Source organism: Bidens hawaiensis, unplaced genomic scaffold (genome assembly GCF_021521415.1).
Source record: "Bidens hawaiensis isolate Kalapana, Puna unplaced genomic scaffold, B.hawaiensis_p1.1 tig00003760_1, whole genome shotgun sequence".
NCBI classification, from domain to species: domain Eukaryota; kingdom Viridiplantae; phylum Streptophyta; class Magnoliopsida; order Asterales; family Asteraceae; genus Bidens; species Bidens hawaiensis.
Genome location: NW_027491216.1, coordinates 977398 through 994549, shown reverse-complemented (window position 1 = coordinate 994549; position 17152 = coordinate 977398). Strand labels below are relative to the sequence as shown.

Here is a 17152-nt window from a genome sequence, read left to right as displayed (position 1 = left end):
CTTATATTGGTTGTTGTTTATATAGGGCTTGTAAATGCACTGAAGCTTCTTCAACCTATCAAAGACAAGCATGCAGGTGTAACTTGGGCAGACTTGTTTCAGTTGGCTAGTGCTACAGCTATAGAGGTAACTTTTAGAACCCTTTTATTAAACTTAAATAAAAAAAGCTACATTTTAAAAAAAACTGACTTTTATTGGTGCGCAAATTAACCATTACAGGAGGCTGGTGGTCCTAAGATTCCTATGAAGTATGGTCGAGTTGATGTCACGGGACCTGAACAATGTCCAGAAGAAGGCAGACTTCCAGGTAATATTACTAAAAAAAATGATCATTTTTCATTTGTATAATTTTGTTCTCACGTAAATATGCATACACGCTTTGTATTCGTGGTTTCTAACTAACTTTTCATTTGATGATTAGATGCTGGTCCTCCATCACCAGCTTCTCACTTGCGTGATGTCTTCTACAGAATGGGATTGACTGATAAGGTATACTTTTCTAGCTTTAACTTATATTTCTACAATAAATAGTTATTCTAATTGGTTATAATTGGGTTTATAGGATATTGTTGCATTATCCGGGGCCCACACTTTGGGTAGGGCACGACCAGAACGCAGCGGGTGGGGCAAGCCAGAGACAAAATACACGGTAAGAAGCATTAAATACAAGAAAATCTTGTCATGTATTTGTATATATGTGTGTACATAAATTGATGTATATGCCAATATGCGTATGTGTACTTTCTATAATCTTATTTCACATTTGATGAGTGACAGAAAGATGGGCCCGGAGCTCCAGGTGGACAGTCTTGGACAGTGAAGTGGCTACGCTTTGATAATTCTTACTTCAAGGTGATGCCGTTACAGTTTTTTATAATTTGTTTATACTTGAGATAAATAGTATAAAAAATGATAAATGATCAACTTGACTAATATGTTGTGCAGGATATCAAAGAAAAGCGTGATGAAGATCTACTGGTTTTGCCTACAGATGCTGCTCTTTTTGAAGATCCTTCGTTTAAGGTTGAAAATACTTGGTTGGATGTCAGCAGTTTTTCTGTTGGATTTTGTTTTATATTTATGTGGAAATCTTAATCTGTTCAGGCGTTTTCTGAGAAATATGCTGTAGATGAAAAGGCGTTTTTTGATGACTATGCTGAAGCGCATGCTAAACTCAGCAACCTTGGTGCTAAGTTTGATCCCCCTGAGGTTAGTAAGATTTAATTCTTCTACTGTTTTTATTTATATGTTGTACAGCTACTTTTGACATAGAAAAATAATTGCTTAATGAATTATGTAGGAGTCACAAAATTGGTGGGTTGGGTAATTTCTGGGACAGTTCAAACAGGTTTAGATTGGAACGTCTCGTATTGTGGTATGGGCTGGTTTGATCCGGAAAAGTTATTTTAATTTATGGTGTTAAATACAATTAAGAAAAGTTGTGAATTCAATATAATATTTTTAGGAAGAAATAGAATAAGAGGCTTTATGCACTAAAATATACACGTTGCCTTAGATCAAAAAATAGCCAATTAGATTGGTCGAAGTGGTGTAAATTCTTGTTCATGTATTTCCCTTGTTAGCTTTTTTTAGGTGTCTCCTCTCCGCTTGTGGAGGTGGTAGTTTGTGGTGTTGGTTTTTTTGGTTTATAAAATTTACAGTTTCGAAAAAAAAAATATACACGTTGCCCGACTTTCAACCTGATTGATTCATTTGGCCGCTTTCCTTTTTAGCCTTTTATTTAGCTTGTTTGGCCCGTTCAAAGATAAAACAGAACCCAAAACAGCCCCTTAATGATTAAGTAGGCAAGACTGCCACCTCTAGAGTTAGAGGCTTGTGGTTCTACACGAAAAGCTTAGTGTAGTTATAGAACAAAAAATCAAAAATATGAGCCGGATAACTAGTTCATTATGGTCTGAAAGTACAAAAAAAGGTTACTCAACTTATCTTTTTATGTTGTTTCTCTTGGACGTCTTATGTGTGTATTTTTTTGAGTCACTGTTGCCCGTAGTTGTTGACTTGTGACTTGAAATCCTGAATTTTTGACACCTGGCTTGACTCATAAGACTCATGATGTTAAAACGCATATAAAAAGAATGTGTTAAATAAACAAGTTAGTTTATTATTTATGCATGTTTGCTAAAATGTTACATGTTTCTTTAGGAGTCATAGTCTCACCCTAGGATATACTAGAACTTACTTAAAAACAATAACATTAATAGTTTAATTATATAAGAATATATTTTAATACTCTGGTTGGAAATTGTTGTACTTAATGTGTGCGACTACTAAGCATAGTTATCAAATGCGATAAGTGCTCGAAAGCATTGAGGCTTCGCCTAGCGCCCATAATAAAAGCGCAAAAAAGGCGCCCGGTTTAAAAAAAAGCGTGCATTAAAAAAACAAAATTTTAGCTAACGTAGAACATCTTAATAAGAAAACAAAGATTCATTCTTGAAACAGTTCATAGTATTTAGTCATGTTTATCATAATTTGATATATAAAATAATTATAGTTATATAAGTATATAATAATGGCTAAATACTAAACAGCATATATTGTGTTATTTATAAAAAAAATTAAATAATAAATACAGGAAAAAAGAATTAAAACGTATATAAATTAAATATTAAATAATAAACTTAGAAGTGCAAATGAGCCGAGCCCGAGCGCGACTAGGCTCAAGCTCAGCTTGCTAAACTTACACAGAGCTCGAGCTCGGCTCGTTTCGAGCTAGAGCTATATTTTCAAAGCTCGAGCTCGGCTAGTTTCGAGCTATATTTTCAAAGCTCGAGCTCGGCTTGTTTACTATTATATAATTATAATAATTTTTATATACTTTTTTCTATTATAGTTTATGTATAAAATAATATATATTATTTAGTTATTTTTATTTATTTTTTCATAACAATATATATATTAATTAATAATTATTAAATATATATTCTTAAAAATCATATAAATGACAGGCTCGTTTAGGCTCGTGAGCCGGCTAGAGCTCGATAAGTGAAGCTCGGGCTCGGGCTTGTTTATTAAACGAGTTTACTTTTAGGCTCAGGCTCGGGCTCGATCAAGCTTTTTAACAAGCCGATTTCGAGTAGCTCGTGAGCAGCTCGGCTTGTTTGCACCGCTAAATAAACTAGTTGAGCCCTTAAATAGTGGGAGTTAGTTTTTACTTGAGAATAGGAAGAGGTGGGTTAAATGCCATTTAATAAATAATACGCATGCCATTTGAGAACAGGACAGGTGGGCGCTTTTAATATCGATGCATTGAAATCGCATTTAATGCGCTTCGCCCAATAAATGCGCTTAAGCGCCTTAAGCAGTCGATTTTGATAACTATGCTACTAAGTAATATTGGTGCCATTGAAAGGTTAGTTGCTTTTTATATGAAGAGGCTGCAAGTGAAGCAGGCAGTGGGCACATTTTTTAGCTTATGCCCTAACCAGTAAGTACTTAACCATTTTGATCAGAGCTAAGTTAACACCACCGTTACACCACTTGGCCTTTTAGTTACTTCTTGGAAATAGACTTCGGGTGACTCTCACTATGTTTATAACCCTCTAAATTTATTTGAGGTGTTCCCCTTTAGCCAGTTTTTCCATTTGACTCGTTTAAGATGTAACACTAAACAGGTCAAAATCAGTATAATTTTGAAATTCCATCATATATGACATCTTTTTGTAAATCCTTGTCAGGGCTTTTCAATTAATGATGAACCGCCACAAGCAGCAACCGCCGCCCCTGAGAAGTTTGTAGCAGCCAAGTACTCGTCGGGAAAGGTTTTACCACTATCTCTTTTTAAAACTATTTTTTACATTAAAAGTCTTTTGAGCTGATAGTTATAGTGGGAATTGCATCAATTCATGCAAAGTATAACTAACCTAGAGGAGGTTTTTTTTTAACACAACACCATTTAGATTTGTCGTGTTTGATGATTGATGCAGGATTAAAATAGAAGAAAAAGTGTGTTGTTTTGTTAAGCATATCTTTAAAAATAATCCATGCAAGAATGAAGCTATGAAATAAAAAGTTGGGGTGAGTAAGAGTAATAATAATGGAGATGGTAAGTGTGTTCAATGATTTGAATAATAATTGCAGAGAGAGCTTTCAGATTCGATGAAGCAGAAGATTCGTGCGGAGTATGAAGGGTTCGGTGGAAGCCCGGATAAACCTCTCCAATCGAACTACTTTCTGAATATTATGATTGTCATTGCTGTTTTGGCACTTTTGACATCTCTTCTTCGAAACTGATGCATGCACATTGGTTGCTGCTTGCTGCCATTGTAAACTGATTAAAAGTTAGAGAAAATGCATATTTTGTGTGGTTTGGCAAATTGTTCATGTTTGTTTCTAGATATACATTGCTTTGATACGTTAGTTACAACTTACAGTTACAGGTAAAAGGATGGGTTGGGGGGGGGGGGGTGGGTAACTACGTTAACCGATAAAATAGGAGAGGTCAATTGGCAGATGATATAAGGATGCTAATGTAATTATTTATGGTGTTTAGCTGTTTATATATAAGAACAGCTTTAAGCTTAGAATTGTTGGATAAAATTATAAATAAATAATCAGTTTTTAATGAAGTTTGTTAATGCTTTTGGTAACTGTAAACAACTTAAAGTTTTATTATTGTGAAATTTTGTATAAATAGTAGAAGTTTATGAAATTAAGTGATTGGGGTGAACGTAGACGTGAAAAAAAAACCGGTTCCATACCCGAACCGGTGGAACCGACCCGGAACCGGTTCTGGTTCGTACCCGGTGTACCCCATACCCGGTTAGGGTATCATTATACCCGAAAAAAACGTACCCGGACCCATATATTTTCCCAAAAATCGGTTCCTACCCGGAACCGGTTCCAACCCGGCGCTGGTTCCTATCCGAAATAACCGGTTCCGCCGGTTTTTTTTTTTTGAAAAAGAGCTGTTGTAACCGGTTCCAAAGGTAATATAACCGTTGTAACCGGTTCCAACGGTAATATAGCTGTTGGAACCGGTTTTTGAGCTTAAAAAACTATATAAAGGCTTGATCATTCACTTGTTTTACCATTCCAACTCAAAACATCAAGAAAACTTATCGGTTTACACTAATTTTTTTTCAATTCCATTCCACCACCACTTGATAACTAGTTATTATGGCAAGCCAAAACAAGGGCAAAAGAAAGGCGGCGGCTGCCGATTCTGTTTTTATTGACCCGGTTCGAGCCGAAGATGACCCCGAAGTTGCGAAGATCCTCCCTCATAACCGTAACGAAGAAGTATGGCGGAATTGGGATTTGGTTGAGTTGCTTAATGGAGACGTTAAGGCTCGTTGCAAATTTTGTGGCACTTATTTAAAGCATGATTCAAACTCTACTTTAAAAAAGCGCATCGAGAAGAAATTTTGCAAGGCGTTGAAAGAAGTTCCTGAATTGGTCCAAGCCGAATTGGGTAAAGATGGGGCAATATTTCGTTACAACGTGAAAACAGTTCACGATAGGATGGCGAAGTTCGTGATTCAACAAGGTTTGCCGTTTAACCACTTCGACAACCCTTAATTGACGGTCTTGATTAGAGAGACTCTTCAACCGCGCTACACCCATGTAAATCGTACCACTCTTCAACGTCATTGTCTAAAGTCGTGGGTATGTGACAAAAAAGATTTAATTGATTTTTTTGACACTTTACAAACGGGTGTCAACTTAACTAGCAATATTTGGTCGGCACCCCATGGGTTACCGGTATCGTACCTTTGTGTGACCGCGCATTGGATCGATCCGGTATCTTGGCAAATGATGAAACACACCATCGCGTTTGAAAACTTTCCGTTTCCATATACCGCCGAAAAATTGTTTGAAATTTTGGATGAGGTAATAACCACTTTTAACTCAAGGAAAAAAAATTTTCAATGTCGTTTGATAACGCTTCTAACAATACAAAAGCGGTAGACAAGTTATATATAAAATATACACCACTTTGCTACGGAAAGTTTTTTCATACTCGATATGTTGCCCACATTATCAACTTGGTTGTTCAAGATGGTCTTGACAACGAAACCATGGAGGGCGGTTTGAGATTATTTAGATTGATGTTACAAGATATTTTCAAAAGTGGAAAAAGAAGACATCTTGAATACAAAAACTATTGCAAGTCGGTTGATAGAAACGAAATGGGACGTTCCAACCCGTTGGAACTCGACTTGTAATATGCTCGCTTGTGCTTTTTCCCAAAAAAAAACTATACAAGCGTTTCATAGAACGCTAGTGGATCGTTGCGAAGCCGATATGTTTCCAAACGGTGCTTGGGATAATATCGGTTACTTTTTGGAGTATCTTGATGTTTTCAAAACCGCAACAACAAAATTATCGGGGGTTTACTATCCTACTAGTTGTTGGGTGTTGCAAGAATTATACAACATCTCCTTGAATTTCAAAGAGTTTGAAAACAAAAATGATCTTTTCGAGCATATTGTTGACCCAATGAAGAAGAAGTTCTTAAAATATTTTGAAGGAATACCACCCGTGTTTACTTGTGCTGCCGCTTTAAACCCCTACATAAATGTTGCCGGGGTTGAGACGTTGATCGAGGAAAATGACAACATGGGTGCGCACGATATCGATCCAATGGTGTCGACAGAAGCAAAGGATTCTTTCAAAAAATCCCTTCAGGAAATCTATGACCATTACTTCAAAATTTATTGTCCCAGCTCAAAGTCGACTTTTGTGAGGCAAGCAACATCAAGTAAGCCATGCAAAGACAAGCTTATAAACATGATGAATGCGGTTCATGAGTCGGCGGCAAAGCGGCAAAGAGGTAACACACCAACTAGTGAACTTGGCCGATATAGTGGAGCAAACTATGGAGAAGGTGCAACGGTCGAGGATTCCCCCCCCCCTTTCGATACTGGCGAAATTCATCCCGATTCAGTTAACCAGAAATTGAAGTACACATAAAGGAATTTCGGGATGGAGAGAATTTTGGGATGGGATGAAGTGGGAACACCGCCCTGCTTCAATTGGGGACGAAGCAAGATGAAATTCACCACTCCAGAGAGAGAAAACCACTTCCACCAACCTTGGTTATTATTTAGTATTTTCTTGTGTCGTAAATACAATAAACTTGGTTATTATTTAGTAAATCTTGTTCTTGACTACTACATCAAACTTGTTAAATTTAAAGGAATAATAACAGTAATAACAGAAACAAAAATTTATGCATGTTCGTTAGGTTTAGTTCTCATCATATTGCATAGTAGTCTAAAATCTAAATTCACATGTGAATGCAGTATGAAAGTTGTAACCACACGTGAAATTCAGAGTATAAATTAATTAATATGTTAATCAACAGTACGTAGTTCACATGTTAACTAATATTATATATTAATCGTGGATGTAAATTCATGTATAACTTCTTATGTGAATTAACAGTTTGACAAGTACACATGGACAACGTAAATTTACACTTTTAAGAAAAGAAAGAAAAAAAATGCTTATATTAAGCATCATTTATATAAAAAAACAATTTTATGATGCAATTTGTATAATTTATTAATTGAGTTTAATTAAGAGATGAAATTAATGTTGTTGGCCGGTATTTCAAGTGTAGGGTTTTTAAAAAATTATAATAAAACTCATTTATTCTAATTGTTTCCCAGAAAATAACTAATGCAACGTACCTTATATGAAAACCACCAGTGACATGCCACGTAACAAAGGATGACTATGTAGCCAGTAGACACTTAGGTAGGTAGTTAGTTATAATTTATAAATACTGGTCTTATACCTCCCGATCTAATCTCTCTCACTTTGATCAGTTCCGGCCATGACGCCGTCAAGGATTCCGATCACCCTCTTCTTCTTCGTTTGCTCTCTCATTTATGTCGCGGCAGATGATACCAAAGACTTGGTTCTCACCCTTGAACAAGCCACTTTCACCCAAACTGTCACCACACATGATTTTCTCGTCGTCGATTTCTATGCACCTTGGTAATTAACTCGCATTCGTTTTATATTCTATCATTTCAGTTTTATAAATCTAAAAAGTATTTATGGTGCCATTTTGTCCTTTTGATCTATGTGGCATCAAGATTTGGGCTGTTTAATTATGTCTAGATCTGTGATGATGATTAATGTGAATTCAAATTCAATACATCATTTGATATAAATATTAGGGTACGTGTTAATACTGGTTAACAAAATATGATCATGCATAGAGAAGTAAACCCTAAATAGAACATGCACGGCCTGTTTAACCCGTTTATTTAAACGAATTAAAATGGGTGACGGTTGGGTTTCAATCAAGTTTTAAAAGTGTTAAACGGGTGGCGGGTTGCACTAAGTTAGTGGGTGTAAGCGGGTTGACCTTATCATAAGTCTTTCTCATTATTATTGTTTTAAGTTTTAACTATAATTTTAAATACCTTGATGGGTCAACCTGATACACCACCCGTTCAACTAAACAAGTTAAACATCTCAACCTAAACACGAGTTTTGTATTGAATGGGCTACATAACCGCCTTATACGTCACCACTAAATCAACCAGCACAAGTATTTATATGGTTTATACACTTAAAATTGGTTCCGTATAACTGCTAAATGTTTTAGTCATGATGATGCCAGTTAAACCATGAAGACACGTATAAGTATATAACCACTAAGAGCCATAAAAACAAGAAATCAAGCAGAAAATCTTTACATGGAAAAAAGGTCACACATTCATAATAAAATCTTCTTAACACAAACAACATTAAAGACATCAAAAAAGCTCTTGTTGGGATATATGGCTATGCTTTCATCTTATTTTATCCATTAACACATTCTCATGTCTCATCAGGTGTGGTCACTGCAAGGAACTTGCTCCCGAGGTACTCGCGATCCCCAACAATATTCATCTAGACAAATTTTATTTTTCTCGATACAATATTATTTCTTGGGATACATATATCATTTTAAGACTTTTTACAGTATGAAAAAGCCGCCTCAGTATTAAGCAGTAACGAACCTGCAATTACTCTAGCAAAAGTGGATGCAAATGATGAAAAGAACAAAGACTTGGCCAGTGAATATGGCATAAAGAGTTTCCCAACACTTAAAATAATAAAAAATGGAGGGAAAACTGTTCAAGACTATAAAGGACCAAGAGAAGCTGAAGGAATAGTTGCTTACTTGATGAAACAAGCCGGGCCCGCTTCGACTGAAATCAAATCTACACAAGATGCCAATGATCTTATTCACGGAGATAAGATCGTTATTGTAAGTATATGGGCCCGATATGTACATTACATTTCGGTTATGTTTTATCTCTAATGAGTCAAATGGGTAAATAAGAAAAAAAAAAAATAAAAGCTAAAAAGAGGAACGGGTTAGACGGGTCAGTTGTTTCAATTATGCATTATATTAGATCTTACTAAAATTGCTTTATTTAACAAAATGATTATTTTTTTATAAACAAATGGACAAAAAAGGGTTCCGGGTCAACCTAACCCAGCTTGGTCGGTTCGACCCGTTACCCAAATGGATAAATAAAGTAAATCTATAAAGGAAACGGGTCAAATGGGTTGGTGGTTTTAATATCCTAATGTGTATTAAATGCATAAAACATCCTAAAATTGTTTTATTTAAGAAAAGGTTACTCATTTATAAGCAAATGAACAAAAAAGTGTTCCGGGTCAACCTAACCCATTCAGGTCTATTTTGACCTCCCGACCTGTTTATATTGTCACCTCTACATTTGTTATATTTTATGTTGCAAACATTTATAATGTGTTTTTTTTCATAGGTTGGAATTTTCCCTGAATTATCAGGAGATAAATTTGATACACTTTTAGCATTAGCTGAAAAACTTAGATCTGATTATGACTTTGCTCATACATTAGATGCAAAACTTTTACCACGAGGTGATTCTTCTGTCTCGGGACCTATTGCCCGATTATTCAAACCGTTTGATGAACTCGTGGTAGATTCTGAGGTGCGTTTACACTTTTACATGATATAACATGAATTTGATGAAAGTCCTAGTAAAAACATAATCAACATTATTTTCAGGATTTTAATTTGGATGCATTAGAGAAGTTTGTTGAAGAAGCAAGTACTCCTACTGTAACTGTTTTCGATAATGATCCAAAGAATCACCCCTTTATCATCAAATTCTTTAACACTCCCAATGCAAAGGTGAACAAGATTTAATTAGTTTGTACTTATGCCAATATAGTTACTTAATTTAAATAACAAGATATTGTTGAATTGTCAGGCTATGTTGTTTTTGAACTTCAGTAGCAAGCCTTTTGGTGCTTTTGAATCAAAATATCATGATATTGCTAATGAGCACAAGGGAAAAGGAATAAGTTTTCTTATGGGAGATGTTGAGGCTAGTCAAGGTGCTTTCGAGGTCAGCATCTTTTAAACCGCTTTAAATTTGTAGTAACACGTGATTATTAGGCTTTCACATGATTATAATAATGTTTAACTCTTAACAGTTTTTTGGACTTAAAGAAGACCATGTTCCTGTCATTGTTATAAACAATGAAAAAGACAAGTATGTGAAACCAAACTTAGAGCCTGACCACATTGAGTCATGGTTGAAAGAGTTCAAGGTGATTACATATTTCTCGTTAAAAAAGTTAGTGGCTTTTTAATATGTAAGGATGATTATGAAGTTTCATAAGAAATGAACGTGTAGGATGGGAAAATTGCACCATATGTGAAATCTGAGCCTGTGCCTGAGTTTAATGATGAGCCGGTTAAGGTTGTTGTTGCTGACAATTTCAACGATATCGTTTACAAGTCGGGGAAAAATGGTATGCCAAACATTAGTTTGTTACCATTTCTACTTATCTTATACACAATATTGCTTCAGGGGAAATGGGGCATGTTCATGTTGGTTCGTTAGCTTTAACCGAACAAACGATCGAACATGAATAGTTAAACAAATGAGGTTTTCTTGTTTGCATTCGTTATTTTAAGTAAATGAAACTATTCATGTCCGTTTATGTCCATTCGTTAACAGTATAAGCCAATAGTTCACAAACGTAAACAAACAAGCATAACTGAACATAGATGAGCTAAAACTAGTTAAAAGTGATGTGAAGAACAATGTGTTGGTCTTAAAAGTTGGTTGGTCCTAAATTCTTTTAAAAATAATACTAAGTTGTAATAGGCCATCAAATGCTAAATAAATATATTAACGAACGAACTTAAACAAGCGTAAACTAGTAAACTAATGAACATAAATGAACGTAAACGGATAAACATAAGTGAATATAAATGAGCTAACATAAATGGACGTTCATGAACATCAATGAGCAAACGAGACATGCGTTCTAAAAAATTTGTTAATGGTCGTTCGTTTATTAAATAAAAGAACTTCCTGCCGAACGGTTCATGAACAGTTTGTTGTACGTTTGGTTCATTTACTGCTGTATTAGTCAGGTCATGACCCGTTTAATTGGGTCATTGGTAATTTGACCCATTGTAACCTTAGTTACAAGTTACAATTGCTGCATCAACAACCGCTAACAAGGAATTCAAAATTTGACAGTTATGTTGGAGATGTATGCTCCGTGTTGCGGTCATTGCCAAAAGTTGTCTCCAATCTTGGATAAAGTGGCTGCTTCATTTGAAAAAGACACAAATGTTGTCATTGCTAAGATGGTAACTGATGACCTTATTCCCTACAAAACCTTAAACCTGTAGTGTTTTGTAATTGTGTTTTACTTTTTTTGTATAGGATGCTAGTGCAAATGATATTGTGCATGAAGGGTTTGAAATTAAGGGTTACCCTACATTGTACTTCAAGTCAGCAAGTGGAAAGTTGTTGCAGTATAGGGGCAAGAGAACCAAAGATAAGATTATTGAATTTATTAAAAAGAACAAGGATGATATAACACAACAGGATTCACAAAAAGAGGAACTATAGTTCAGGTAACAAATAAAACCATTTGGATCTATAAAACCGATTATTATAATTATCTTGGAAATAATTAAACATTTATGTTGAATATTAGTTGTTTTCATGTAATGGATGCAGGAATATTGTTTTTATCACTCGAGGAGATTCATTGAACGTGTGTGAGCGTCAGATGCCGACGAGTATGGCAAAGACGCGATGGTTTCCTTCAATCATATCTTTCCAAGATATTTATATAATATCCACTCAAGTTGAATAAGATTAGAGGTTTGTAGTTTTGAGGATAGAGTAGCAGGATGAGACACCTTTTGTTTGCTGAAGTATCATTACTTTGTTTTACAATAACAATTACTTTGTTATGTGATCCTTTTCATATCATGAGCATACAAATGCCACTAATCTACCTAAAAGCATCATTTTTTTTTTGGTAAATATGATGGAAGCTTTAAGGAAGCAGTATATATGTTATAAAAATGGCTGCATCTCGTATTTTTGTAACAAATATGAAACTAAGTTTTTAGTGAATATATAAAATAAACTCATGCAATTGAAAAGAAGATGCGCCAAGTGAAGCCTACACGCTCACTGAAATACGGTATTAAATCCATAACTATACAACAGATAGATTACATTCGACAAAATTACACCTTTCGGGTATGTCTACAAAGGAATTAGAAAGAACAAGAAAATAAAATGCAGCAGTATTCTTCAATTCAGATCCAAATCTCGGTTTTCAAAACCATCCATCCTGCAAATATCTAAACCCCTAATACAAGCTCCAAAATAGCAGGAGCTCACTGCTTTGTTCTTAAATCTATAAGTAGAAAGAACACAAGTACAAATAATCAATGACTTTATTCCATCATTTGAGTCGGACCAAAAGGATCAGATGAACATGTCGTTTAAATATGGATCTCAGTTCTTCATTGGCTTCAACACCTATTCGCCTGAAACAAATTAAATCTTATATGAGATTTCATATAAACAAATAAAATACGTTAATACAGACTTCATTACGCTAAAATAAGAGAGCATTTCACATGTTATCGCTAATTTTCAATGAACAATACATATTAACATTATTAAAGATTATATAAATAAATAAAAAAAAAAACAATCCATAAGAAAGAAGTGAGTTGTGCCATAAAAGAACAATACCCTATTTTTGAACCGTTCTTGCCAACTATAATCTTGCGTTGACTAACTTTGTTGGTGATTAAATGTTGCTCAATCCTTATAGAACCATCCCTCAATTCTTTCCAATCTATTAATCGATGTTCAACATCATATGGAATCTCCTGTTACAAAATCAAGTTGCTCATGATATATAAACTCCATCAAAAGATTAAAAAAATAAAAACTTTCACTCAAATTCAAGTCTTCGAGAGTATAATAGGTAGAACGGGCCAAATGAGTCAAAGTCAAAAAAGCGTTGGGTTGACCGGGACACCTCTTGTCCATATTTTTTATTTGTTTATAGTTTGGTTAATATGATTGAAAATCACATTACTTGGATAAAAATCCATTTTTTAATAAAATGTTTTAGCAAGATTTATGTACTAGAAAATACAAGGCAACTTTCAGCCCGTTCAATCCATATGACCCGTTTCATTTAAATTGTAACATAAGGAGTCACATTTGCAACCTCCAACTTATAGATAACTTTAACTTCTTAAAGTGTTCCAATGTTAACTAGAGGTTGTTAATTAAACCGTGTTAGCAGGAAAATTAAGCTTAACCAGATGAAACTAGAATAAAATTGCCGACACATTGTGGTGAATAGGATAAAGAAACAAACTCTGTTAATACCTGATGAATATGGTCTAGAAATTTTTCCCTAACAACTTCTAACGATATGTTCTTCATGACATCTTCGGTCATGATGAGAGGATCTTCATCCCATGGTCTTTGGACTGCCTAAACAATTAAACACAATTATTATCATAATACACAATCATCATTTCAAAAGTAGCAAAATGAATATGATATCAAATGAGTTCAAAAGCAGTGCATTAGAATAAAAAGTAAAAAAAAATACATGCCTGTTCCATCAAATAATTTGTAAGATCTTTGACTCCAGAACCCTTTAATCCAGAAATCATGAAATACCTAAAGGAAACAGAAGAAGAAAAAAAACAAAATTATTAACTTTATAAGTTGATAAAAACCAGGATGAAAAAATATCATTAGAAAATTAAATAAAAAAGAACGCATGTAAAGTGCACTAATTTTGACGTTATTTTACTAATCTCGTGAAAATAACGTTAAAAGTGGCGGAAGGTTAATCAGGCATCATGTGGTGGCGTTGATAGCCGAAAGACAAGGGCACATGCACCAATCAGCCGGTGTCCCTGATGATTGAGTGCTATGTGCCTTATGTCCAAGGCTTGATGCAAAACTACTATCGAGCCGGGGGTCTCACCGGAAGCAGCCTCTCTATCCCTATGGGATAGAGGTAAGACTGTCTACATCTTACCCTCCTCAGACCCTACCATAGCATTGCTATTGGTGGGATATACTGAGTACGATGATGATGATGATGCATGTAAATTACCTTTCATATCCAGGAAGATCTTTAAACTGATCTGCAACTTTCAACAAATCTTTCTTGTTCTCTACCAAATCAACTTTATTCATACACAATATTCGTTTTTGCTTTGGGTTTACTTGTGAACCCATTTGTTTAATAAGTCCAACCACTCTTTTATCAGGCCTAAATACATATATAAGAGATAATCAGTTAAATGGACCTAGGGGTAGGCAGATAAATTTACATTTTTCCCAATAATCACATCTTCAACTTTTCACAAATCATACCAATAGGGCCCACAAAATGAGAGCATTAAAAGATAAAAAGAAAATAAACCTGGTAAGATGTCTATGAACATCAAATATAACCACGAGCGTGTCATAAAGATCCATTGAACTCCATGCACTTTCAACTCGAACTTTAACATCGGACTTTGGGAGTCCGCTACTTCTCATAATAAGCCCCGGGGTGTCAAAGAAACACTGCTCACAAAACAAAACTTTATTTGACTATTTCTATGAAAAGAAATTTAAACAATAATGCACGGGTAAACCCGTGTGCAGAGGAACATACTATTTGTGTTTTTCCTTTGGTCATCACTCCTAACACTTCATGTGTAGTTGTGTTGGTCTTCCGTGAAACTGCAGCAACCTTCGTCCCAACCTAAAAAATATTTATAAAAAAGATTCAAAACATAAACTCAAGTCACCAAATGAGGTGAGAGAAGTTGATATTTGTCAGCAAACAACCAACAAAAATGTAAACATTCTGTAATTTGAGTATCAGTTAATGCAGAAAGCATAGATAAAAATGTCTACCTAATGTAAAAATGTGAAAACAGTTTTTGTCAAAGAAAAACTTATGGATAATTAGGGTGTCAAAAATGATTACAAGAAGTATATCACTTCAATAATAATCAAAATCTTTTGAACAAAACAACTTGTACGGTATCAGAACATGATTCCCACCTCTGCCTAAACAAATATCAGCAATACATTTATAGAACATCAATAAAATGCTTAGAAACTATTTGTCCAAAGTGATTTCATTCTCTTCTAGTATGACCCAGGGTGTTTGGAACTTAACCGATATCAGAACATGATAATAATATATTCAAAACAATTTGGTTATTTTAAGTTAATCGCTTAATCTTAATAATCTGTTTCATGACACCATCCATTTTTAATCATTCAAACCAGTCATTAGCAATGTATCAATCTCAACTCATGCAAAACATTAAAACAAAACAAAATTAAACCATGAAATTAGTGAGTGCAGATTTCCCGGCATTAGGAGCACCGATAATCCCGACGGATAACGACATCTGATCCTCCGTCTTCACCGCTTCACCTTCCTCCACTTCATCCTCCTCCTCATCAGTAGCAGCCACCGCAGCTTCAAGCAACGCCTTGGAAAGAATCATACTACGACGCCGCTTCTCCTCCTGCTCCATCATCCTCTCACTCTTACTCTTCATCTTCTTCTTATTCTTCTTCTTATTATTATTATTCTTATCATTATTCTTATTATCTTTCACCAATTCCTCTTCATCTTCTGTTTTGAATATTGTTTTCTCCACCTTCCTCCGATACTTTTCGTCCCACGCGGGTTCTCGGGTTTTAAACCCTGGCTCCGGTAATTCGAAATGACTGCTGTCGAATCCGAATCCGCCGGTGGGGGGTTCGTCGTGTTCGGGTGGTGGGTCTTGGGTCAGGGTTTGGGAGGTGAAGAATCTTGGAAGGAAATAAGGGTTGAGTTGGGGTTTTTGGTGGGTTTTGGAAAGGGTTTGAACAAGTCTTAAAGCTTTCATGGTGAGTGATTGATTAGATTAATCAAGAGTATGTGATATGATTAAACATTATCGGAATATAGAGATCGGTGAATACAATGAAATGAAACAAATAATTGGAAGGGTTCTGTGGAGGCATGAGGGTTTAAGATTGCAGATGTAGAAATTACAAAATGACGCAGGATGTGTCCCTGTGCTTTTAAAACTTCTATAAATCATCCCCAAATTGGCCATGTCTATACGGTGGGCAGGATCCATTAGGATTATAGAATATGGTTCGAGATTGAAGTTCGTGAAGACGTCGATTAGATTATGGTTAAGGATCTTCCTACAATGATATCTATTTAATGTTGTATCTATTACTATATTTACATTAGGGATGAGCAAATGATATCGGGTACCAGTACCAAGTTTTTAAAAAATCGAAATCGGAAAATTCGGGATCAGTACCGGTATTTACTGAACCTTTGTCTATGGTACCAGTATCAAGTTTTTGGGATATTTAGGATCGATATCAGTATGATATCGAGCTCATTCCTAGCTTACACTTTCACGATATCCTCTATTAGTGATGGTGTTCATTTTATGTAGTTATGAACCATCATTGGCACACTAGCACTATATATTTTGTACTATGCTTTGCATGCATGTTTCTCTTAGAGTCAAAAGGTCTCATTATAAGCAACATATATATATTCCTTGATTTGCCTACATCATATTCTTCCTAGATCCTACCAATACCTTCATAATGGGTGAGATTTTACTGGGTATGGTTGTTGTTGTGGTACCATAGAGAGTATTAAACAATACCTGATTTGGTTTGAGATGAGCGGCGTGGACGAAGGCGTATTGTATATCTCAACGGTGGTTTCCGATCATTGTTGAAGATTAATTTGATTTGATTTGAGGGGTGAACCATTCTTTATCTCAAGGATAACATAATCA

General features: G+C 35.1%; 3 protein-coding genes across 3 annotated transcripts; 2 read left to right on the top strand and 1 right to left on the bottom strand.

Annotated features, from left to right (window-relative positions):
- Positions 1-24: 24 nt before the first annotated feature.
- LOC143624328 (L-ascorbate peroxidase T, chloroplastic-like) lies at positions 25-4268 on the top strand. The gene is made up of 9 exons (XM_077095022.1): positions 25-126; positions 220-307; positions 422-489; positions 563-649; positions 778-852; positions 946-1023; positions 1105-1209; positions 3699-3782; positions 4102-4268. Exons 2-9 carry the CDS (start codon positions 244-246, stop codon positions 4252-4254), a joined length of 714 nt encoding a protein of 237 aa, XP_076951137.1. The 5' UTR covers positions 25-126; positions 220-243; the 3' UTR covers positions 4255-4268.
- An 871-nt stretch (positions 4269-5139) lies between these two features.
- Positions 5140-11897, top strand: LOC143624301 (protein disulfide-isomerase-like). The gene is made up of 13 exons (XM_077095001.1): positions 5140-5509; positions 6389-6796; positions 7211-7258; positions 7872-7968; positions 8817-8847; positions 8948-9235; positions 9762-9950; positions 10028-10153; positions 10233-10370; positions 10459-10575; positions 10662-10779; positions 11520-11632; positions 11709-11897. The coding sequence occupies exons 1-13, from the start codon at positions 5140-5142 to the stop codon at positions 11895-11897; spliced, it is 2232 nt and encodes a 743-aa protein (XP_076951116.1).
- A 710-nt stretch (positions 11898-12607) lies between these two features.
- Positions 12608-16228, bottom strand: LOC143624327 (GTP-binding protein ERG-like). Its single transcript, XM_077095021.1, has 8 exons — positions 15677-16228; positions 14992-15081; positions 14755-14900; positions 14443-14601; positions 13927-13997; positions 13698-13801; positions 13047-13186; positions 12608-12835 (listed from the first exon to the last, which is right to left on the bottom strand). The coding sequence occupies exons 1-8, from the start codon at positions 16226-16228 to the stop codon at positions 12751-12753; spliced, it is 1347 nt and encodes a 448-aa protein (XP_076951136.1). The 3' UTR covers positions 12608-12750.
- Between the last annotated feature and the right edge of the window lie 924 nt (positions 16229-17152).